The sequence below is a fragment of the Macrobrachium nipponense genome, chromosome 7 (assembly GCF_015104395.2).
Source record: "Macrobrachium nipponense isolate FS-2020 chromosome 7, ASM1510439v2, whole genome shotgun sequence".
NCBI lineage: Eukaryota > Metazoa > Arthropoda > Malacostraca > Decapoda > Palaemonidae > Macrobrachium > Macrobrachium nipponense.
In genome coordinates, this window is record NC_061109.1 from 112,054,419 (window position 1) to 112,079,800 (window position 25,382).

A 25,382-nucleotide genomic window follows, 5' to 3' on the forward strand; every position below is an offset into this window, starting at 1 on the left:
CATCTTTATTATAGACAATTATCCAAATTACAGTACTTTTTTTTTTCTTTCAAATTAGAGGTCATACTGCCAAGAATAATGGAAATAGTTCTTTCCACCAGGAGCTGAATGGTCCCCCACTGAAATTGGGAAATACGTAACAGCAATATGCAAAGTCATGAATTTAAATGGATGAGAATGAATCATTCTATTATAGAACCTAATAACTATTGTGGAATAGGAACATTTGCCATAAATAAAGATATGCAAATTAAGAAATGGTTTTATGTTTACGTATTAACACCAATTAGCTAAAATGGGAAAATTTATTTTGGTAAAAATCCACATGTATGTTACCAAACTGTGCATACCTTCATAAAAGCAGTTTGGGTTCCTCTGTAAAAACAGTAGAACTTTCTTGTTACAGTCATTTTTGGTCTCTGTACTAGACTTCGATGCTTTGCTGTCTTCTTTCCCGGAGCTCAAATCTGTATTATCTGTTCTCCTGGCCTTCCTCTGATGCACAGATCCCTTGGCATGTAGACTAAATATAATTTTTAGTCTGCTCTTGTCAAGCAACCATTTGGAGTAGCAATAAAATGCTGAGAACACTTTCTTAGCTGATGAAATTACAGTTCTGGGCCAAGACATTTGGCAGAAGATGGGCATGGTTGCCATGCATACCCAAGGAAACATTCCTGATAATGGCAGTGAAAGGGTTACTATCATTATAAAATAAATGTACTTTTCCATATTCAAGGATTATTTGCCACTAAACATACATAAGCTTTCATAATAAAACAAAGATGTATTTGGTTGGTACTGTATCTCAGTAACTAATGAGAACTACGTAAGTGCTTGGATGTGTGGTTGCATTTAAATGGAGAGAGTGTCACACATAAAAATGTCTATAAAAAGGTCAGGATAAAAAGTAAAACTCTGATATACAGCACGTGAGTTACAAAGTTACAGAACAAATTTTACTTTAAGGATCAAAGAAAATCCATTTAAAGTGTTGAAGGCTAAACGAAAAATCTGAACTACTGTTATAGTTTCCTGATACCTGACTGTCAAAGAACTTTTGTCATAAACTTCTTAACTTTTTATGAAGATGAAAGTTTCACTTACCTATTGTAAATATCTGTGAATTCATTAAATGAAATGCCATTCCAAAGACAAGAGCCACTTTCCTTGTCTGATCTAAAAAGAGGAAGACTCCAATGGTGAGATCCAGGGCGAATCCTCCGAGATGGATTATAAAATAGTCGATGCTGTCATTGCTTAGTATCAGCCTGGAAAAATATTTCTATAATGTGAAACATGTAATTAAATAAATCATAAATCTGACTGGGTATCAACAAAATGTCACTATCGAGTATTGCTGTAATTTGCCCTTGCCCATCCTTTACTAGTTGTATTAGATACTCAACAGGAAATGAGGATGCTCAAATGGATGAGCAGAATAATAACATAAATAAAAGAAATGAACACATCAGGGGATCACCAAGTCTCAACAGTCCAAGAGTCAAGATTGAGATGGTTTGGGCATCTGATGACCTGAGAAGAAGAGCAGCATGTTACATGAGAAATCAAGGAAATGGAAGTTCTAGGGAAAAAGGAGAGGATGGCCTAAAAGAAGATGGAAAGATTATACCCGAGAAGATATGACAAACAAAGGAAGAACACAAGATGGGAACACCTTGGCTGTCTCCCTTGTCTTGATTATTTAACTAACTGAAGCTGTACAGTGATGCTCAAATCTCATGCAACATGACTCCATAGGATTTCGGTCAAAATTCACTAACTGGCAACCTAACATGCTCCATATTTATCTATTATTTCAATGCAAAAACGCGATTATTGCTTACAATAAGGCCATAATATGTTTCATAAGAGTGAAATCTGTCATATATTTCAAAACTGTAAGAAAATATCACGTGTAGCCAAATTTCAGAAAAAACTCTTGCGGACCATTTTAAAAACTTTCGTTCACTCATCGCTGAAGCATTTGACCAAAACGAAGTCGTCATCAAACCTCAAGTTCAAATGTTAAATAAGAAACGAAAAAAAAAATTGTAACATTAATAATGCTTCCAAAGCAAACATAAAATTTGGAATAGTCCTATTTGATTGCTTTCACACCTCAAGGCTAAAAAAAATTAAATATGTATATACAAAAGTAGAATGCGCCCACTGATATCAACGTGTGACTGTGAGGGGAGCATGTGTGACGTATCATTAGTGTCGGTGCAACACCAACTACACAATGTAACATAAGTATGTCTACAATGAGTAGCGACCATGAAATTATCTTGAAAACATTTACTTTATATGTATTAAAGGAATATTTGGACTTTCAAACATAATTATTTGTTATCTTTCTTAAATATTTCAAAAATGATAGCATACTAGCAAATATTCTCATATTTGTCAAAGCCAAGATATTATTCCTAGGCCTAGGTGTTACATTTCTTTACTTTACACTTAACATTCACGTCTCTCTATTAACAATTTCTGGCCAGAAAGCAAATGAGGTTATCTATACATTCTTGCACTTCAAGTTACCTCATGAAAGAATAAATTATACACCAAAAGCGAGCAGAAGGACTTTTAAGAAAATAATATTGTAAATCAGTTGAAAAACAAGTGTTCCATACGCCTTGATATTAATACTTATGATATTTCGATTAATAGCCTTCTTCCACATATAACCAAAATCATCATCATCTTTTATTCCTCAAAGAACAGGTAATCTCTCCAAATAAATTCATCAGTAACAGATTACATCTCAGAAGGATAAGATTATGTTTTTAGGCCTATAAAACATTTTGTAACATACAGGCAGCTTAAACAGCCGAAAACTTGTTTTAATTTATATTCCTACTTTGAAATTGTTGTTATGACTGTTGAGCTTATTAGGTCTACTGTTATAATGCTGCAGATATGGTTATGTTGACCAGTCCGAGGAGCATGTTAAGTGTGCTTTCATTGCTGGCACCGTTAACCTCATCACACCGCACTTTGAACTGAGCAGCGTAAAAAAAAAAAAATAAAATAAAATAAAAATCAGTTCAAATCACACAGATTACGAATTATGCCAATGCATAAAAGGGATCATATCTATTTAACCATAAGGAAAATAGGGCTAGCTGTGAATTCGCAAACTTTTCAACATGTATGACATTACAAATAAACAAAAATTTTAGCACTACTTGGCAACGTCACGTTGAGTCTGAGAATCTGGACGATACAAGAAGAATCATGTCGCATGAGATATGAGCACCACTGTACAAAGATCATTTATTGAAGATAAAAAGAAATTAAATTCTTGTGATCTGAAGTTCCATCATGCAGGTGATTATACAAAATTATTTGTTATAAGTGAGGGTGATGTTTTATTCTATGATGACCTTTCCCTCAGAAATATTAAATGCATGCTAAGTCTAGGAACGATGCTTACATATGAAGTATACTCTGTTTATGTCATAACAGTAGTGTGTGTGTATATTATATATATATATATAGTATATATATATATATCTATATATATATAGATATATATTATATATATATATATTTATATATATATATAACAGGCAGTCCCTGGTTATCAGTAGAGAGGTTCTGCTCCAACGGGCTTGTTGATAAATGAAAATCGCCATTATCCGAAACTTGATGATTTATGGTGCAGATAACCGGTTAAGGGTGCCTCTGTTAAGTATGTATAGTCACCATAACTACATATTATCAGTGCATACATACACACACACACACACATATATTTACTATACATATATATAAGCGAATACCACAGGAAAACGATAGGCAGAAATCCAAGCGCTTTCATCTTTACTAAGACATTGTCAAGGAACGAATGAAATACAGTTGGAAAGAAAGTTATCAGGTAAACAAAAAGATCAAGAATATCAGATGGTTAATTGTCAAAAGGGTAAGAATCAAAGAGATAATCCAGGATTATCGGATATCACATGGTCACAAACTTAAAGACAGATTTAACCCTAACAGAAACTACAACGTATCCATATAGTCCAAAACATGTAAAAACTGAATATATTAATTTTGTTGCTTATATTTATCTACAACTTTTTTCATTACGAAGGCATCGAGTTTAAATAAACCAAGACTTAAATTTAGAACATTTCCATTATTTGACTTGATGAAACAAGATTCATTGATATTTCTTTTAACTGTGTCATTACATGGGATTAAGGCTCTTGCTTGACTCCAGTTAATAGAATGATCTAAATCTCTCATATGTACGAATAATGCATTCGATATTTGTCCACTTCTCATAGAATATTGGTGCTGTTTGAGTCGTAGTGAAAGAGATTTACTGGTTTGTCCGTAATAGACTTTATCAGACTTTTTGCAAGGAGTTTCATATATGCAGCTGGGAAGGTCTTTAGGAAGATTTTTTGTTACTAAACTCTTGACATTAATATTACTGAAAACAACATTTATGTTAAAAGCTTTAAAATTCTAGAAATTTCTAAAAACCTTTCATCATAGGGTAATTTTAGAATGCTATGCTTACTAAATTCAAGTTTGTCATTAGTTAAATAATTTTTTTTTTCTAGTTCTTTTCCCTGCCTTGGGTATTTAAGTTTCAGGGCAATATCATAAATAGTTTTAATATCAGTGTCCATAAACTGCGGGCTAAAGAAACATAAAGCCCTTAGGAACATCCCAGAAAAAAAAAAATTAACATTTTGATGGTGATTGGAGTATAATGAACAAAAGTGGCAATGTTAGTTGATTTTCGAAAGACTTATAAGGTGAAATTTCGATCATTTCTACGGACAGTTATATCAAGAACATTCAAATTACAATTTCTTTCTTCCTCTACAGTAAATTTTATAGAAGGGACTAAATTATTGAGATCAATAAGGAATTCCTGGAGATTTTTGTGAACTGGCCAAATACAGAAAATATCATCCAAATACCTAAACCATATAACTTTTGGGGGCAAAATTCTTGGTAAGAGTTTTGTCTCAAAAAATTCCATGTAAATATTGCTAAGGACAGGAGATGAGGGATTACCCATAGCCATACCAAACTTCTGTACAAAAAATTCCCCATTAAAATGAAATTTACTATCTTTGATACATAACATTATGAGACTAATGAGGTTTGCTACAGTTAAGGGAATATCATGACGTTCTAATTCCTCCTCCAAAAATTCAAGTAAATCATCTATAGACACTTTTGTAAATAAAGAGACAACATTAAAACTAAACATATTAAAATCAAAATTCAAATTTAAACTATTCAATTTGTTTAAAAAATCAACATTGTTATTTTACATTCGTGCTAGAAATGTTTCCTACCAAAGGTGTAAGAATTTTTTACAATCCATTTAGATATATTATACGTAACTGAGCCCAATGAACTAATGATTGGAATGGCTATGGGTAATACCTTATCTCTTGTCCTTAGCAATATTTGCATGGAATTTTTTGAGACAAAAAACTCTTATCATGAATTTTGCCCCAAAAAGTTACTTGGTTTAGGCCAGTTCACGAAAATCTCCAGGAATTCCTTATTAATCTCAATAATTTATTCCCTTCTATAAAATCTACTGTAGAGGAAGAAAGAAATTGTAATTTGAATTGTTTTGATGTAACTGTCCATAGAAATGATGGAAATTTCACATTTTCAGTCTTTCGAAAATCTATTAACATTGCCTCTTTTGTTCATTACTACTCCAATCACCATCAAAATGTTACATTCTCTGTTTTGCTACAGTTAAGGGAATATCATGACGTTCTAATTCCTCCTCCAAAAATTCAAGTAAATCATCTATAGACACTTTTGTAAATAAAGAGACAACATTAAAACTAAACATATTAAAATCAAAATTCAAATTTAAACTATTCAATTTGTTTAAAAAATCAACATTGTTATTTTACATTCGTGCTAGAAATGTTTCCTACCAAAGGTGTAAGAATTTTTTACAATCCATTTAGATATATTATACGTAACTGAGCCCAATGAACTAATGATTGGAATGGCTATGGGTAATACCTTATCTCTTGTCCTTAGCAATATTTGCATGGAATTTTTTGAGACAAAAAACTCTTATCATGAATTTTCCCCAAAAAGTTACATGGTTTAGGTATGTGGATGATATTCTCTGTATTTGGCCAGTTCACGAAAATCTCCAGGAATTCCTTATTAATCTCAATAATTTATTCCCTTCTATAAAATTTACTGTAGAGGAAGAAAGAAATTGTAAGTTGAATTGTTTTGATGTAACTGTCCATAGAAATGATGGAAATTTCACATTTTCAGTCTTTCGAAAATCTATTAACATTGCCTCTTTTGTTCATTACTACTCCAATCACCATCAAAATGTTACATTCTCTGTTTTTTCTGGGATATTCCTAAGGGCCTTACGTGTCTTTAGCCCGCAGTTTATTGATGCTGAGATTAAAACTATTTATGATATTGCCTTGAAACTTAAATACCTAAGGACTTTTGTTGATGTGGCATGGAAAAGAGCTATAGAAATATTTTATTTAACTAATTACAAACTTGAATTTATTAAGCATAGCATTCTAAAATTACCCTATGATGAAAGGTTTTTATAAATTTCTAGAATTCTAAAGCTTTTTAACATAAACGTTGTGTTCAATGATATTAATGTCAAGAGTTTAGTAATAGAAAAAATTCTCCTGAAGATCTTCCCATCTGCAAATATAAAATTCCTTGCAAAAAGTGTGATAAAGTCCATCACGTACAAACCAGTAAATCTCTTTCACTACGACTCAAACAGCACAAATATTCTGTGAGAACTGGACAAATATCGAATGCATTATTTGTACATATGAGAGATTTAGATAATTCTATTAAGTGGAGTCAAGCAAGAGCCTTAATCCCATGTAATGACACAGTTAAAAGGAATATCACTGATTCTTGTTTCATCAAGTCAAATAATGGAAATGTTCTAAATTTAAGTCTTGGTTTATTTGAACTCGATGCCTACATACTGAAAAAAGTTGTAGATAAATATAAGAAACAAAATTAATATATTCAGTTTTTACGTTTTGGACAACAGGGAGTCCCCAGCTTATGACGGGTTCGGCTTACGACGTTCCGAGATTACAACACTTTTCAATTATATTCATCAGAAATTATTTCTGGGTTTACGACGCTTATAACACTGACCTGGCAGATGAAATATGACTCCAAAAATGCAAACTAATCAATATTTGAAGTTTTTTTATGAAAAATGCAATAAAAATGCAGTTTACATAGTTTTAAATATACCCAAAGCATTAAAAGTAAGGTTTTCTTGAGATTTATGACGATTTTCCGGCTTATGACGCATCTCAAGAATGGAACTCCCGTTGTAAAGCAGGGACTGCCTGTACATGGATATGCTGTACTTTCTGTTAGGGTTAAATCTGTGTTGAAGTTTGTAACCATGTGCTATCATATAATCATGGATTATCTCTTTGATTCTTACCCTTTTGACAATTAACCATCTGGTATTCTTGATCCTTTTGTTTACCTGATAACTTTCTTTCCAACTGTACTTCATTCGTTCCTTGACAATGTCTTAGTAAAGATGAAAGCACTTGGATTTCAGCCTATCATTTTCCTGTGGTATACACGCATCTACTGTGATTTGTTAAGCATATAAATACATATACACATTATACACACACACACACACACATATATGTATATATGCTGTTTTATATATATATATAGATATATCTATATATATATAATATATATATATATATTTATTTATATATATATTATATATATATATATATATATATATATATAATATATATATGATATATATTTACATCAGTTAAGGTATAAACCAACAAGGAGAGTAAACACTGGAGTAAGCTCTGCAAGATCTTTTGACTCGATGTCCTTTACTTAGGTCATTTCTGCTAAGTAAAGCCGTTTGAGTCGAAAGATCGTGCAGCTTCTTCAGTGTTTCACTTTCCAATGGTGCCTTGAACTGAGAATTAAGCTGTAATTAATAATTACTATGCCATATTGTAGAAAAGTATATATACATAAATAATATATATTATATTTATTCTATATATATATATATATATATTATATAATATCTATATATATCATATATATATATATACTAAATAAGGGTATAAACCACAAAGGATTGAGTGAAACATGGAGTAGCTGCAGATCTTTGACTCGATGTCCTTACTTAGCAGTCTGCTAAGTAAAGGACGTTGAGTCGAAAGATCTTGCAAGCTTCTTCAGTGTTTCACTTTCCAATGTGCATGAACCGAGAATAGCTGTAATTAATATTACTATGCCATATATGTAGAAAGTATATATACATAAATAAGGGTATAAACCACAAAGGAGAGTGAAACACTGGAGTAGCTGCAAGATCTTTTGACTCGATGTCCTTTACTTAGCAGTCTGCTAAGTAAAGGACGTTGAGTCGAAAGATCTTGCAGCTTCTTCAGTGTTTCACTTTCCCAATGTGCATTGAACCTGAGAATTAGCTGTAATTAATAATTACTATGCCATATATGTAGAAAGTATGCTGTGTAGTGTAAACTAGGCTACCCTATAAGTAAAGATGGTACTGATTACCCTGGTGTAGGCTAGGCTAGTATAATATTCTTACAAAAAATTAACACGGGCCGACTTACGTCCTAATCGATTTGTGACTGGTTGGTCATAACCTATTGAGGTAGTAAGTCGACTAATACCTGTAATGTAAAACTATATCAGTCCTATTCTCCTTAACTTCATTTGTAACATAACTATGGTAATTTTTTACTATTGTACGATGGTTGAAATGCAAGCAAAAAGGCTGTTGTTACCGGATTAGTTGTTCATAGCAAATCAGCTGTTTCTGGCTGTATGCATTTTCCAAACAAGTAAATCATTACTACCGATACTTTTGGCATTCTCTTTTACTTTTTAAACTTAACTAGAAGATGGTATAGATTAAGAGATGGAGGAAAAGGGGTTAGCCTAACTAAAAAATGGAATAGATAAAGAGGAGGAAAAGAGGTTAGCCCACTGTTTTTTGGTCTCGTAAATTTAACTCGCATGATACGTGAGATACATGATAAAATAAATTTTTAAGGGTGAAAATTTGGGGGTCGCATGATATGCGAGATCGTGTGTTACGCGAGTATATACGGTATTATTATTATATGCTGCTACTTTCATAATGTATATATCTTCTCTTTGACTGTAGGAAATGTTATATGAAAGAGTTTTGCAACATTTTCAGTTATAGGATGTCTTAAAATGGATGTTCAGATTTTGCATAACATAATTTAAAAGTTAATATAACACAGAATGTGATAAGAGAGAGAGAGAGAGATTAACTTTGTCCATTCCAAGATAGAATTGTTCCACAACTTGTCATCACCTCAGATTAAGAGATCTCGAGATCTCCGTTGTGTTTTGGATACATGTCATCATGTCTGATAAGGGACTTCTATTTCGATTGAGAACATACAATGTACATGACTGGTTTCGGACGCGTACGTCTTTGTTGATAACCATATGGAGATTTCACGATTTTTCTGTATAGTTACGTAATATTAGAAGCTTCTAGAAGGATTGCACCATCTTTCGCATGCCCAAGACGTTTTGTGCAAAATCCACTGTCCAGCTTCTGTAAGGAATAGATTCATTCAGACTTAAATCCTCATAGCGTTTAGATCTCTCTCTCTCTCTCTCTCTCTCTCTCTCTCTCTCTCTCTCTCTCTCTCTCTCTCTCTCTCTCTCTCTCTCTCTCTCACGCCACTTTTGATTTCATATTAAAGTAACGTAAATTGGTCACTTGTAACTTTTAGATTTCGGATTTCTTAGAGTTATTTAGTATTATTTAGTGTTTTTGTGGAATCTGAACAACAATTGTACAAGTGTAATGGCGCCTTTTCTTTTGTGAAATATTGGGAATTGGTGAAATTTTTGGAGTGAGCTGTAGCAGAAAGAAAATTAGTACCAAGGTAAAGTGTTTCTATAAATTTATTAGTTGCAAATAATAGTTACAGTGGTTTCATGAAACAGGTTTAAATTTTTACACATTGCAAATTTTTGTGTTTTGTGTTTGTTTCATTTGAAGTGATTTTTTTGTGCATTTATCCATTTTACTTATTGAAGTGATTTTTTGCACATTTCTCCTTTTTCTAATTGAAGTGTGTGTTTTTATTTTATATTCTGTGTGATTAGTGCTTATTACAATTTTAGTATTTTCCATATTTATCTGTGATGTGTTTTCATTTGCATTCACAATTTAATTAACTTAGTTGTTTTCATTAATTAATCGTTGCACATTTAATTGAATTTAACACTTGTGAATTAATTTGCATTTACTTAGAATTCTTTTCAAGTTTTATTGTTGTTTAGCACTTGTGAATTAATTTCCAAATTTTAATTATTGCCTAACACTTTTAAATTTTGATTAAATTAATCAATTTTCTTTAAATTTGTGATAAATTTGATTTAATTTTACTTAATTAATTCAGTAATTAATTAAACTTTGCTTTGTTGTCAAGTAACAGTAATTTTCCCTGATATTGTGAATTTCACTTATAAATTTTGAGTTTGATAATAAATTTTTGTATTTAAAATTTCTATAAGTGTTTTCTTGTTCATCAGTATAAGTAAGTAATTATATGATATGCTTAGGTAGAAACAGAGTTATAATTGAGCGGTTTTGCTTCAATTTACTTGAATTGAGTTAGAACCAGGGAAGTACTTAGACTTCTAAAATCAGGGAAATACTTAGACTTTTAAAGTTGTTAATGGAGTGATGCCCTTTAATTAATTTGATTACATATAAGATTATCTCACACCTGTTTTGATGAACTTAGTCTAATTTTCTGCAATATTCGTAAGTTGTTTAAGGGATCACTGTTGCCTTTAGAGTATTCAGTCGTTTAGTACCTGTGATGAAGGTCCAGGTGTCTGGCTGTTGTGAGGTAACATTTAATGATTGGTAAGTGTAGTAACTAGATACTTGGCACTTTGTCACAATATATATATATATATATATATATATATATATATATAATATATATATATATATATATATAGTTCAAGATTTGAAGCCAGAACCAAGGAAAATAAAGTCTTTTACCAAGTTTCATGTATCACTGTCTATATGCAAGTTGCCCCTTCCAAGTGAAAGCATCCATTCTCTCCATTCTCTTGAAAAAGCTATCTCTTCTCCCATTGGTGGTTGGAATTACCCCCTACAGAGCCGAGAATTCAAAAGGATTGGGAACCAGTGGCTCAGTCTCAGAAGAACGCCAGACTTACGATAGGTCAGATCTCCTCCTGCACCCGAGATGCCAACTCAACCGCCCTCCCTTTTGTCTGCTTCCCCATGCTCTCTGGGAAGTCCCAAGTATATTTTTAAGGTTTCATGGAGACATCAAGGAGAAGACTACCAGCCCTGAATATCCAGACAAACACTGTGCCTGATTGTGATAGGAGTTGGAAATCCTTGGAGCAAGCTTGCAATTTTAATCCGTTCGTGCAAAATCTCTGAATGCTGTGACTGGATTGCTCCAGCCACGTGTTCTAGTGGATCGACAAAGCGAACCCCCCCATTTTTTTTAGTCTCCTGGTCCTCTGCAAATTCATGTAAATACAGTGCATTTAAAACTAGAGTCCAGCTTTTATGTAAATTCCTCCTTCCTCAGTAATGTCGGCCTTATGCCTGAGTAGTTTTTTTTTTCGTTTTGTTCTGATCCCTCGTCCTCCATTCAAGGCCAAATTTTTCAGTGTCAATTATATTTCCCAGGAGTGATTGAGGTGAGTTCAGAATAGTGGCGACCTGATACCAGAATGTTGTAGTAGCGATTGTTAAGCTAAAATCACAAAAGAAACGAATCTGAATTCCTTAATATTTTTATGAGCAAGCTAAAGCAAGGTTTCCAAATTCCCGTCAAAAGGAATAAGGTAAATTTTATTTTATTTTCTAGTTATTTGTGTAGAACTAGGTATTCTAGTTAGGGATATATAAATCTGACTGTCTTTATAGCGATAGGAAATAGACCACGTGTAGGCCGATAGACCACAGCTCGAGAGAGAAATTTTAATGTTATGTGCCACTGCATAAAAAACAGAGGGTTAGGGAGTAAGTTTCAAAACGAAAATAAATGCCATATTTCGTGAATTGCTAGTTAATCGCGAATCCCGCGTTGTAAAGATATTTCGTGTTTTATTTTTTTATGTGAATCAACATGCGCTATCTCTCTCCCCTCCTCTCTCTCTCTCTCTCTCTCTCTCTCTCTGGCGCTCACAGGTCTAAACAGGATAGGATTTTAAATCCCCCGGCCACGTGGCTCAAACTTATCCATTGCCCTGTCCATTAACAAAGGAATAGATTAGTCAATAAGTAAGAAAAGGAAAAACAAAGTGTTAGAATAAACAATTCTTAACCTTTCGTTATTTTCTGTGCAGAGAGTAATAATATAAGGGCAAATACTTTTGCATTTCGAGCAAGGGCATATGTTAGGGCATGTTACCCTTAGCGTAGTTTCCATCACGGCCTGGAAAACATTTGTGATTCATACATTGCTGTCTAGACGACCCATGTGCGGCTTAATTCTCTTGGGTTTTAAATTTGCAGACGTAAAGGTCTTAGTTTTGCGAGAGTTAGGGATAAGAACGGGATTGTGAGGTGGCGGTATATTTATATAGGGTGAGAGATCTTTATCCTGGGTTTTCCTCTTCCCTTTTGATGTGTACGAGCTAGCGTTACGAATTCTGAGCAAAGCTAGGTTCAAGGGTAAGATAGACCAGGGATTTGCGTTGGTAGAAAGGGAAAAAATATATTATATCAACTTATTGTCTCGGTCTTTGAGACAACATACATAAAAAACAAAAGAAAAGGGAGATCCCATATACATTTTTTATTATCCACTGTATTTGCCACGTTTTTCACGTGAGGTTCCGTGAATTCGTGACCAGATTTTTTTCCCTTGTATTTACAAAGCTGTACTGGCTTTGGATTTCCGCCTTTACGACATTTTTCATGTGAGATTCCTTGAATTTCCTGATTAGATTTTGTTTTCCTTTTTACCTTACAAACCCGTACTGGCGTTGAATTTCCGCCTTTACGACATTCATTTGCTACGTTTTTCATGTGAGGTTCCGATAATTTCGTGACCAGATTCTTTCATTTTATTTTACGAGCTTGATTGCCAAATCCATTACCGGCATTGAGTTCTCCGCCGAACTGTAAATTACAGAGATTCTACGGCGTGAGGGTTCCACCGCGCTATGCACCAGTGGTAACTGTATTTGCAGGGATTTACAGTCATCTTGCCAAGTCTGCGTCAAGCATTTCCGCATACCTCTGGCAATATTTGCAGTTTTGCAACTACCTTCCACCCTATTATTCTCAGAGGAGATGGCCAGTAACGCAGCACTGGAGGAGGCTAAGGCCTTCACAGAAGCCGGAAGAGCCCTGGGGCTGGAGGGTGCAAAGCTGATCAATTGGGTGAATGATAAGTTGAAGGAAGCAGCCCAAGAGAGGGCAGCCGAACGGGAGAAGGAGAGGGAAGCACAAGAAAGAAGAGAAGCATCTGAAAGGGAAGCTCAAGAGAAAAGAGAAGCAGCTGAAAGGGAAGCATAAGAGAGAAGAGAAGCAGCTGAAAGAGCATTCCAAGCAGCCAAAAGGGAGAATGAAAGAGCACATGAACTGGTTATGGCAGTCCAGAGTGCCACTCTGGCACCCCCGAGTCCCACGCCCCCTGTGCCCTCTCACCTCCACAGCATGGGCAGCCTCATTAGGGCTTGGGACGATAACGAACCTGACACCTGGCTCGATCATGTCGAGCAGGTGTTTGGGAACTTCAATCCAACCCCTCAGGAAGTGGCCCTCCTCCTTGGCAAGCACCTTGCTGGCAAAGGGCAGACTGCATTCAAGGCCCTTCCCCTGAATGAGCGACAAGATCTCGCCCTCGTCTGAGAGGTAATCCTTGGGGCTTATGAATTGACCTCAGACTGGCTGGTGGAGGCAGAAATGGAGGACTATGCCCAAGGAGGCTAATCAGACATGGACAGAGTGGGCAGCAAAAGAAGACACCCGCACTCCATAGGTGGACGAAGGCCTCCAACGCAACATCTGTTGAGGAGGTCCTAGAACTCTTTCAGTTAGATTTCCTTTCCTACGCCCCCCCCGGCCCCCCCGCCCGCACTGATCTTGCCACCCACTTGGTGGACAAGGCCCCTAAGACTCTTTTGGAGTGCTGTAAATGGGCAGACGCCTATGATGCCCACCATCCATTGCAGAGTTCCTTAAAGAAGAAAATACATCCTGCTCTCCCCCTCACTCTTGCTGCCACCTCTCAGCCTACCCAGCGCCCCAATAACCTTCCTCAGAAACCTGTGTGGGCATTGCAATAAACCAGGTCACACCACGGAGCAGTGCCTCTCAAAAGTGGATCCTCCTCAGCAAGCTGCTGCCACTCCCCCGAATGGACTACCCAATCATAATAACAAAAACAAAGGCCATTGGAACAGAAACAATAGGCCCAGGCCGGATTTTAGCAAGAGTTTCTGTGACATATGCAAAGTGCATGGGCACACTGCTGCCTGGGCAGGATGCCCCAAGAAAGCCCCTGTTTCTGCCATTGCTATGGCTGTGACGAATCCATCCACTCTAGGCCCCCCTGCTCAGGGCCCCATATTTGCCACACCTCCCAAAGGTCGCTATCCTGCCCACCAGGTCCGAGCTTTCAACGACACTCGTGCGCAAGTCTCCATCATCCGAGAGGATGAAATTCCTTACGGAGCTAAGGTTGATAGGCACCAGTTCATCACGATAGAGAGCCTCAACCACGTCAAGATGTTCCTACCTAATGTCCGGTTGAGAGTCACACGACCTCACCGTTCTACGATATGTACCATGGCAGTAGCAATCTATATATCAGGAGGTTATGATGTCCTGCTAGGACAAGATTTTAAGTCTCCTCCTAACTTTATACCATATCAGGGCCCCAGCCCTCACATAGCTTCAGACCCATTCCACGGGCCTCCAAGGACTACCTCTACACAGCCAGTGCCACTTGAAGGTGCCAGGCAGTGCCAGGCTCCATCTCTCGTGGATGTTGAGCCACGTCCGAATCCTTCCACTAAGCCAGGAACGGCCTTAGTGCCAGTGCCAAGGCCAGACTCGAGTCTTCCTCCTGGAGCTCTAAGTCCCGGTCGCTCTCCCTCCGCTGGCTTGGCACAACAACCCAGGCCGGCAGTCAAGGAAGAGCCAATTCCAATAGGAATCCTCCAGGACACCCATGACCATAGTGGACACTCCAATAATGGTGCGGCCTCGCAGACCACCCCAGAGTCGGTCCTCCTCACGGGTAAGCCTATCCCGAATACCATTACCTCATCCAATCCCCCTCCGTCAGCAGCTAACCAGTCCCGGAGTAATGACTCTGCCGAATCCAATTTGCCCGAAGAACTCAGGGAACCGAGCCATGCAGCATTAGGTACGGGGACGAGTGCCAAGGCCCCAGTTGTCGCAGCAGCTGGAGCAGATGCCCCTGCTGAATCTTCAAATGGCTTGGATCATTCAAGGGCCCCCATGGCATCATCAAACTGACCTCGGAGAGGTCGAAGGAAGAAGGGAAAAGGGCGTCGAGGTCTTCCGAAACCTTACGAGAGCCAATAACCTCTCTGCACTAGTGCCTGGCACAGTGCCACCCTCTTATAGAGAGTTCTGACCCTCTCCATCCAGAGGAGAGTGCCAGATTCTGCTACTTCTACTTCCTTCTGACCCTTTGGTAACTTTCTTTTTTCCTTTTGTACTGTCTGTATCTCCTCTTCCTTGGTTTCCTTTCCTCTTATTTACTGCCTTGAGGCATTTATTGTATATTGTATGCTCTGCTTAGGCAGAGCCAAACCTGCCAGCTATTCTGGCCTTGTATAAATTAGTATTTCTTTAGGAACTACTGTCGTAAAAGTGCCACAATTGGCACAATGCCCTATTCTAGGCACTTAGAATTCCATTTGACTTGGGAAAATTTTAGCCAGCAAACGTTGCTATAGCTTAGAGATAATTTCGAAGCCTGGCTCGTTTATACATTGGTTGATTAGCTTTTTGAGTTAGTGTTATTCCCTAGTCTTTATATTTTGTGAGATTGCCATTGTCTTTGGTGAAATTTACATTTTGTGTGTGTGTGTGTGTGTGTGTGTGTGTGTGTGTGTGTGTGTGTGTGTTACCTTATCTAATCTCTACAAAGAATTACTTAGTTAATTTTCCCCTTGTTAGTTGCACTAATGTTTGCGTGGATGTAATTAATACTGTTAGGCATCGTCTTGTTACGAGACAAAGTTACTTAACGAAACCGCAGGGCCATTAACACACCTGAACGCATCATATCGCCCCATCAGGGTAAACAGATAGTATGTGTTGCCTTGAACAATTGAGATAGTAGTATTAAATATGATGTAATTTACCTGTAGGTTAAGTCCATATATACCCAATGATTGCTATCCATTGTTATTCTCAGTGTGATGTTATATTTTAAAAGTATTCTTTATTGGAATATAGCAAGTTAATGTTTAGTCAGGTCACATTTTATTTTGTTTAATCCTCTGCCTGTTGAGTAAGACTTCATGAATATTATCATCGGCAGAGTTTGAATATTGCTTATATTATAAGTCCACTCAAGGGAGAATGGAAGGCTCAGTAATCTATATTGCAATTGGTCCTTGTATCTGGCTTGTCTTGTCCATTCCAACCCGTCCAGGGTTGAAATGTCCTCTAGAATGGGAAGGAGTTCAAGATTTTAAGCCAGAACCAAGGAAAATAAAGTCTTTTACCAAGTTTCATACATCACAGTCTATATGCAAGTTGCCCCTTCCAAGTGAAAGCATCCATTCTCTCCATTCTCTTGAAAAAGCTATCTCTTCTCCCATTGGTGGCTGGAATTACCCCCTACAGAGCCGAGAATGCAAAAGGATTGGGAACCAGTGGCTCAGTCTCAGAAGAACGCCAGACCTATGATAGGTCAGATCTCCTCCTGCACCCGAGATGCCGACTCTCCCCCCCCCCCCTTTTGTCTGCTTCCCCATGCTCTCTGGGAAGTCCCAAGTATATTTTTAAGGTTCCATAGTGCATGGAGACATCAAGGAGAAGACTACCAGCCCTCAATATCCAGGCAAACACTGTGGCTGATTGTGGTAGGAGTAGGAAATCCTTGGAGCAAGCTTGCAATTTTAACCCGTTCGCGCAAAATCTCTGAACGCCGTGACTGGATTGCTCCAGCCACGTGTTCTGGTGGATCGACAAAGCGACCCCCATTTTTTTAGTCTCCTGGACCTCTTTAAATTCATGTAAATACAGTGCATTTAAAACTAGAGTCCAGCTTTTATGTAAATTCCTCCTTCCTCAGTAATGTCAGCCTTATGCCTGAGTAGTTTTTTTTTCTTTTTGTTCTGATCCCTCGTGCTCCATTCAAGGCCAAATTTTTCAGTGTTAATTAATATGTTTCCCAGGAGTGATCAAGGTGAGTTAGAAAAAAAAAATATATATATATATATATATATATATATATATATATATATATATATATATATGTATATATATATATATATATATATATATAATGTATAAATAAAGGTTTTTGCGACGTGGCAAAAACCTTTATTTATACATAACATCACGTTTTATATACTTCGTGATCATGTTATTCATATATATGTGTATATATATATATATATATATATATGATATATATATATATATAAATTTATGTATATATATATATATATATATATATATATATATATATATATATATATATATATATATATATATATATATATATATATAAATCACAGTAGATGCACGTGACTTCATTAAATAAGCGAATACCACAGGAAAATGATAGTCAGAAATTCGAGCGCTTTTGTCTTTACTAAGACATTGTCAAGGAGTTAATTGGAGAGAAAGGTCTCAGGTACAAAACAAGATCAAGAATACCAGATGGTTAATTGTCAAAAGGGTAAAAATTAAAAAAGATAATCCAGGATTATCGGATATCACACAGTCACAAACCTAAACAGATTTGACCCTAACTGAAATTACAAAATATCTTTACAGTCCAAAACATGTAAAAACTGAATATATTAATTTTGTTGCTTATATTTATCTACAACTTTTTTCATTATGAAAGCATCAAGTTTAAATAAACCAAGACTTTAATTTAGAACATTTCTATTATTTGACTTAATGAAACAAGATTCAATGATATTCCTTTTAACTGTGTCATTACATGGGATTAAGGCTCTTGCTTGACTCCAGTTAATAGAATGATCTAAGTCTCTCATATGTACGAATAATGCATTAGATATTTGCCCAGTTTTCCCAGAATATTGGTGCTGTTTGAGACGTTGAGAAAGAGATTTACCGGTCTGTCCGTAATAGACTTTATCACACTTTTTGCAAGGAATTTCATATATGCAGCCTGGAAGATCTTTAGGAGAATTTTTGATTACTAAACTCTTGACATTAATATTACTGAAAACAACATTTATGTTAAAAAGCTTTAAAATTCTAGGAATATCTAAAAACCTTTCATCATAGGGTAATTTTAGAATATTATGCTTACTAAATTCAAGTTTGTCATTAGTTGAATAAAATTTTTTTCTAGCTCTTTTCCATGCCATATATATATATATATATATATATATATAAATATATATATTTATATATAATTGTTATAATATTATATGTTATATATATTATTATATAATTTATATATATATATATATATATATATATTATGTATAATATAATATTTAATATCTATGTATCTATATATTATATATATATATATATATATATATATGATATATATATATATAATATGTAATATATGTATAATATATATGTATATATATATATATTAATATATATATATATATATAATATGGTACTAATATATATATAGATATATGTATATATATTATTATATGTATGTATATCTATATTGTAATATTATATATATATATTGTATATATATATATATAATATATATAAATAATATACATATATATATATATTAATATATAAATATATATATATATATCAATATGTGTATGTGTGTAATATGTGTATGTATATATATATATATATATATATATATATATATATATATATATTTATATATATATATATATTTATATATATATATATATATATATATATATATATATATCTATATATATATATATATATATATATATATATATATTTATATTTTGTATATATATATATGTATATATATATATATAATATATTTATATATATATTTATACATACTATTTATATATATATATATATATATATAATATATATATATATGTATGGTTATATATATATAAACTATATATATATATCTATATAATATATATATATATATATATATATATATATATATGTGTGTGTGTGTGTGTGTGTACAGTGGAACCTCAACATACGAAAGTCCCAACTTACAAAAAATCCAAGTTACGAAAGCAAAGACGAAGATTTTTTTGCCTCTGCATATGAAAATAATTCAGGTTACAAAAGGGTGTTACTGTAAAGTCCCAAGATTCGCCCAGACCACCAAGAACAATTTGAAAACTCGCGCGCCTCTAACTCTGTAGACTCGCCACCATCCTCCCACTCTCCCATTGGTTCCTGATGCTAGTCATCGCTGTAAGATCCTGCTCTCCTATTGGTCAGCATCTATGCTGTATTCGCCTGAGACTTCAAGGGATTCGACGTTGGCGGAGCTGATGCAGATTCAGAAACAGTTGACGATCCTGAAACTGTTTCGCAACCAGATCTTGACGAGATCGTTGCACTCGGCAAGTCCATGGGGCTGGTCGTCGACGAGGACGACCTCAATGACCTTCTCGAGGAGCACCAAGAGTAGCTTACGATGGATGACTCTAGGAGTTGGAGGTCATGCAACATAACGTCGTTCAAGAAGAGTTCTCTAGCAGCGGCGAGGAGGAGGAGGAGGAGGAGAAGGACCCTATGACAACAGCAGAAATTAACGATGCTCTAGCTGCTTTTCATAAAGTGCAATCATTTGTAGAAAAGAGACATCCCAAAAAGGCTTACACAGGTCGTATGCTTGCGCAGTTCGATGACGTTTGCCTGAGTTGTTTCAGGAACATTGTGAAAAGCAGGCAGAAGCAATCTTCCTTGGATAGTTATTTTTTAAAGAGGTCTTTGGTAGTAAGAAAACAGGAAGATCTGAGTGATACGAAAAAACAGAAAGTTGAAAGTGGTGAAGAAATTGAAATTTTGTAAAAAAAAAACAAAAAAAAAAACGTAAAGTATAAAAAAAAAAAAAAAATGTAAAAATAAAAAAAGACAAAAAAAAAAGAAAAACCAAATTTAATTTTAAAATTTTTGTAAAGTTAAGTGTTAATATTTTGTGCCATTTGTTAATGTCTTTCCTAAAGCATAGTTTTAATGTTTTCTGCCATTTTTTAATGTGTTTCGTAAAGTTAAGTGTAATGTTTTCTGCCATTTGTCCTCCTCCTCTGTCGCCACTTTCGGAGATCACCTCACTCGAAAGGTAAGGTTCCACATTTTACTACATACATATGTACGTACAGTATTTCTTGTACCATGTACACTAACTAATACACTTTATTTACTGGTACAGTCATATATACATATACATAATATATATATATATATATATATATATATAATATATATATATATATATATATATATATCATTAGACTCAGTTAATGGCAATCCAGTTTTATGGCGCTTGTAAGGCACCATAAAATCGGCGATATATGGCGCCATAACTGGCCGAGTTTTGGGTCCGTAATATAGTTATGGCACCATTAACCAAAACTCGGTGCCATCACTACTGCATGGGAATTCATGCAGAAAAATGCATTTGATGGGAAAGATGAGACTGGAGACTACTCATGTTTCATCTAACCTTGTGATAGAAGCATATGAAATATTAAAGGAAGATAGTTGATGATACATGATACAGTAAACTTATGAAACTAAAAATATTTCTTTTAGAACCCCATATTATCTTATATTAAAATGATGCAACTCAGTTTTTTCTAGAGTATACCAGCAGAAACTAATAAAGATGGCATAAAACTCTAACCAAAGATTCTGCTGAAAAACTGTGAAAGATTCCATTGTAATATTCAGCATTTAGTTCCGTTTTAGGTAATGGTCTTTCATACAGGTATTCAGATGAATACTACTACTATCATTTTCTCAATTAGATTTGCATGAAGGGCCTCTCCATTTCATAAACTATTGAAAATGTAAACATCATCAGGTCTGCAAAATGCAAATCAAGGACAAAGTGAAGGACAAAGATGACTGGCTAGAACGTTTATGGGTTGAAGCGTGTCAGGTGTGTGCAGTTCCCAGCAGGTTCAGACTACTTCATGTGGGTCTCACTTAGTGCACGTCGCTAAACATTTTGTGAGGGTATTATTTTTAACTGAATGCTAGTGCTATAATTGTACTCTATGTAAGAAAGCTGGGATGCCCATTAGGCAAAAAAGAAAGAGAAAATCTATAGATGTTCAAAAGGAAATATAAAAACAAATGAAAGTGGTGTCTGAGTGGTTGATCTGGCCGAGGAAGCATGGGGTGGACAAAAAAACAATTTCTACCATCATATAATGTAAGGAGCTGATGCTACTAAGGAAGTGAAATGTGTTGTGTAACAAAGGTCTGAGACATCTGAAAAGGCTGGGAAACTGCTGTCAATTTGGATAAATAAACGGCAGTTAGCTGACAATATAGTGTTTTTTAGGCCACAACAGGATGCTGATCTCTCGAACACCACCCCTGGAACGAGAGCTTCCTCCACTTCACCTGTCTCAAAACCTTGCACAAAGGCCATCAACTCTCCCAATTGCAGATGAAGTGAGAACAAATTTGTATCTATTTCATATATATTTACGTTATGATTTTTCTGCATAACTTCTGCACACTATGCTTGTTAAATTTTAGTAAAAATGCTTTTCTTTGCTGTACAGTATTTTTACAAGTCTGGGAGGAATTGATCCAGTTCCTATTATTTCTTATGGAAAAAATTTGCTTGGATAAAGGATAATTCAGTTAAAGAATATCCTTCTGGAATGGAGTCTGTTAGCCATGGTATGACTGAACAAGCAACGACTCCATATATTAGATACATGGCCTTGTGAGAATTGAAAGTCCAGTTACTGTCACTAAAGCTCTGCAATATTATTTTCATAGAAACAATCTCGATTGGAGAGGTCAGCATTCTGACTGAAATTAAAAACCATTTGAAATTCTGGAAAACTGTACCTGAAAGGAAGGAACACCCAGTGCTCAGACAAATGTTGCATCGAAAAGCCATACAGCCAATCAGGATCTAGCTTTTTCAAGCCAGCAAAGAAGTACAACAGGAACACTTGAAAACGAAGCAATGTGTAGCTCCACAAGGGTACATGACTATTTTTGAGTGCAGGAGTTGTGATGGAATCTAGAGACCTGGAAGATAAATCAAAGTTAGGATATGAACATTTGTTCTAATTCTGGTTGGTGTGGTCAATTTTTCAAAGAGCATGCAAAATATAGCATATAAGAGGTTAGGAAGGAGTTTATTCGAAGAGGCTCACCAATCAGTTGGCATAACAAACTAACCTTACATGTACAAAGGTTCACCTCTAGCCTCCCATTTTACAAAAAACTTACATAAACAACTACATTTGACATGACACCTTAACTTCATTACATGAGCAACAGAATATTCATAAACTGCTCAACTTTATTATACACATTAAAGGAATGGAACTTCATCGCCAGATGCTGGAAAGTGCCACATTGCTTTTGTTGAACTCACCAACATCTGTGTGGATCAGAGAAGAGCATCATTGTTGATATCAATCCATAGAGATAGGAATGGTTGTTCCAGGTGCCCTTGTCCAGGAGGAAAAGGTACCAGTAGGATGTTACAAAAACTCCACAGCTAAGACGCCATTTCCATCCCAAAATCATCAGAAGTGTGCCTGTAAATAGGGTTCAAAATGCTTTACAAGAACTGTAGGAGTTAAAAGTGCACCAGATGATGAAAAGTATGGTAAGCAAGTTGTAAGCTATGCTTTATGTTCAATGAGGACAGTTCTGTGCATATGATAAAACCTGTGTGTGTGGAGAAGAGAGAGGAGAGAGAGAGAGAGAGAGAGAGAGAGAGAGAGAGAGAGAGAGAGAGAGAGAGAGAGATAAGCTCTATACATACATGTGAAAAGAAGATTGATAGTCAGAAAATTCAAAATACTGTAATCTAATAATTTAATCACAGTACCTCTGAAATGATAACTCTTATTTATGTTAAACTTTACAGGTCAGAAAGGCTATTTCCATATTATGACTACTTCAAGAGTTTACCTATCTAATAGTCTATTGGAAGTGAAGGGCTAAGAATGTCTGTGCAAATTAAAGAAAAATTATGCAGTGACTTTCTTGAAGAACAAAGAAAGCAGGTATTTTAGAAATAAACAATACAGCTTAAGTCTTATGTGTACATCCATTGTCACTGCTTCATAGAGCAATTAAGGTTTTCCAGTGATAAGTAATCATGGCAAAAATACCTTTGCCTTTTCAGTTCCCACCCACATAACTTTTCATCCAAGAAAATCTGTGACTGCATTCTTATGGGATGAGAAAAATACCTCATGAACGAGAGGTGACAACACTGAACAGGTACATACCACAGATCTAACTATCAAAGTAACTTACCCTTAATCCTAGCAAAACTCAACCTTAACTAATTAGCAGTCCAGTTCCTATCTTAACCATGAGCTCCCTCAGCCCCCCACAAACAAATTGTTTGTGTATCCTAGAGGCACATCAAACCACATACTTGAACAGGGTATATAGCACCATAATACTTACAAGCAACCATGACACCGTAGAGGAGCAACATCCAACGCAGTGGTAAAGGTTTGACCCAATTAAATAGTGGAAAATGACAGAGCTTTGGATCTCCCCATAACTGATCAGCAATTCCCATTCCTCTCTCTTGTGGTAAATCCAAGAGCATTAGAATTCCTGGTTTGGAAAATAGGGTTCATCACTAGTTAGTGGCTCTTCAGATAAATGTAAATCACAGATAGAATAATGACTTACGCACTAAGTTACACCTGAAATTATTATTATTATATTATTAAATATGACAATAATAACAACTGCCATAACTTTATTGTATGTTTTTGGTTATTCTGAATGTAGTAATTTATCATTCATAAGAAAGACCCATTAGTTTTGTACCTGTGATAGGCACGTATACGCAAAAAATGAGATAAAGTTAAAAACTTTGAATATTTCATGCACTGCATACTTAATATGACTTAACCCTTATAAATAATCCTTGATCCACTTTGTGTTTTGTGGAAATAATCTGAAATATGATTCAGCTGTTTATCAATTTTTCATGAAAAATTTATTCTGTAGAATTTCTGATTACAATTGCAGTTCTGCTCATACCTGTACAAATTCAATCCTAGAAAAATTGAAAGGTTTTTAAAACCCATTCTCATTATTTTCCATCATTCACGCATACACTACAGTAATAATAGTTTAAACTAACATGTTACTAAATTCAAGATAATACAACGTGCCAAGAATGCTTTTATGGTGCCTTTACTCATGCTATACAAGTAAGCAGAGATTATTTGCAGAATACTATCTTCTTTTTCTTTCTTGAGATTTAATGACCCAGAGTGGGTCTGTTATGTAAGACTAGATGGATCACAGACTGGTGCAGTGAACTTACAGGGAGAGTTCACTGTGTAGGATTACTCATCACTAATCTAGATGTGGATCTGGAAGTGACTACAGGCAGTCACCAGCTTACGATGGGTTTGGTTTACGATGTTCTGAGGTTACGACGCTTTTCAATTATATTCATCAAAAAATTATTTCCAGGTTTACGACGCAGGTTCCAGGGTTATGTCGCTTACGACGCCGATCTGAGAGAAAAAATATGACTCCAAAAATGCAAAATAATAAATATTTGAAGTCTTTTATGCAAAATGCAATAAGAATGCTGTTGACAGTTTCCAATACACCCAAAGCATTAATAGTAAGGTTTTCTTAGGATTTTTGACGCTTTTCCGGCTGATGATGATTTTCGGCTTACGACGCGTCTCAAGAACGGAACCCCGTCATATGCTGGGGACTGCCTGTTTTTTTTTTTTTTTTTAAACTTTTATGCTGAAAGTTCTAAAGTACAAATTACAAGATTCTTTTATGAACTATGAATATACATAAAAATTAATTAGTAGCTGTACATTCCTCCTTACTGAAGAATGTATGTATTGTGTTTTCGGAGAGAATGTCAACTCAACATCTCTGAAGCCTTGTGCAG

At 35.2% G+C, this 25,382-nt stretch overlaps 1 protein-coding gene across 1 annotated transcript in view; it reads right to left on the reverse strand.

Moving 5' to 3' along the window:
- The window catches only part of LOC135217674 (vitamin K-dependent gamma-carboxylase-like), a 37,162-nt gene that overhangs the window by 8,003 nt on the left and 3,777 nt on the right, over window positions 1-25,382 (reverse strand). The window contains 5 exon segments of the mRNA XM_064253643.1: window positions 351-677; window positions 1,108-1,271; window positions 22,319-22,504; window positions 22,857-23,022; window positions 23,909-24,064. Coding sequence (XP_064109713.1) covers window positions 351-677; window positions 1,108-1,271; window positions 22,319-22,504; window positions 22,857-23,022; window positions 23,909-24,064 — 999 coding nt within the window.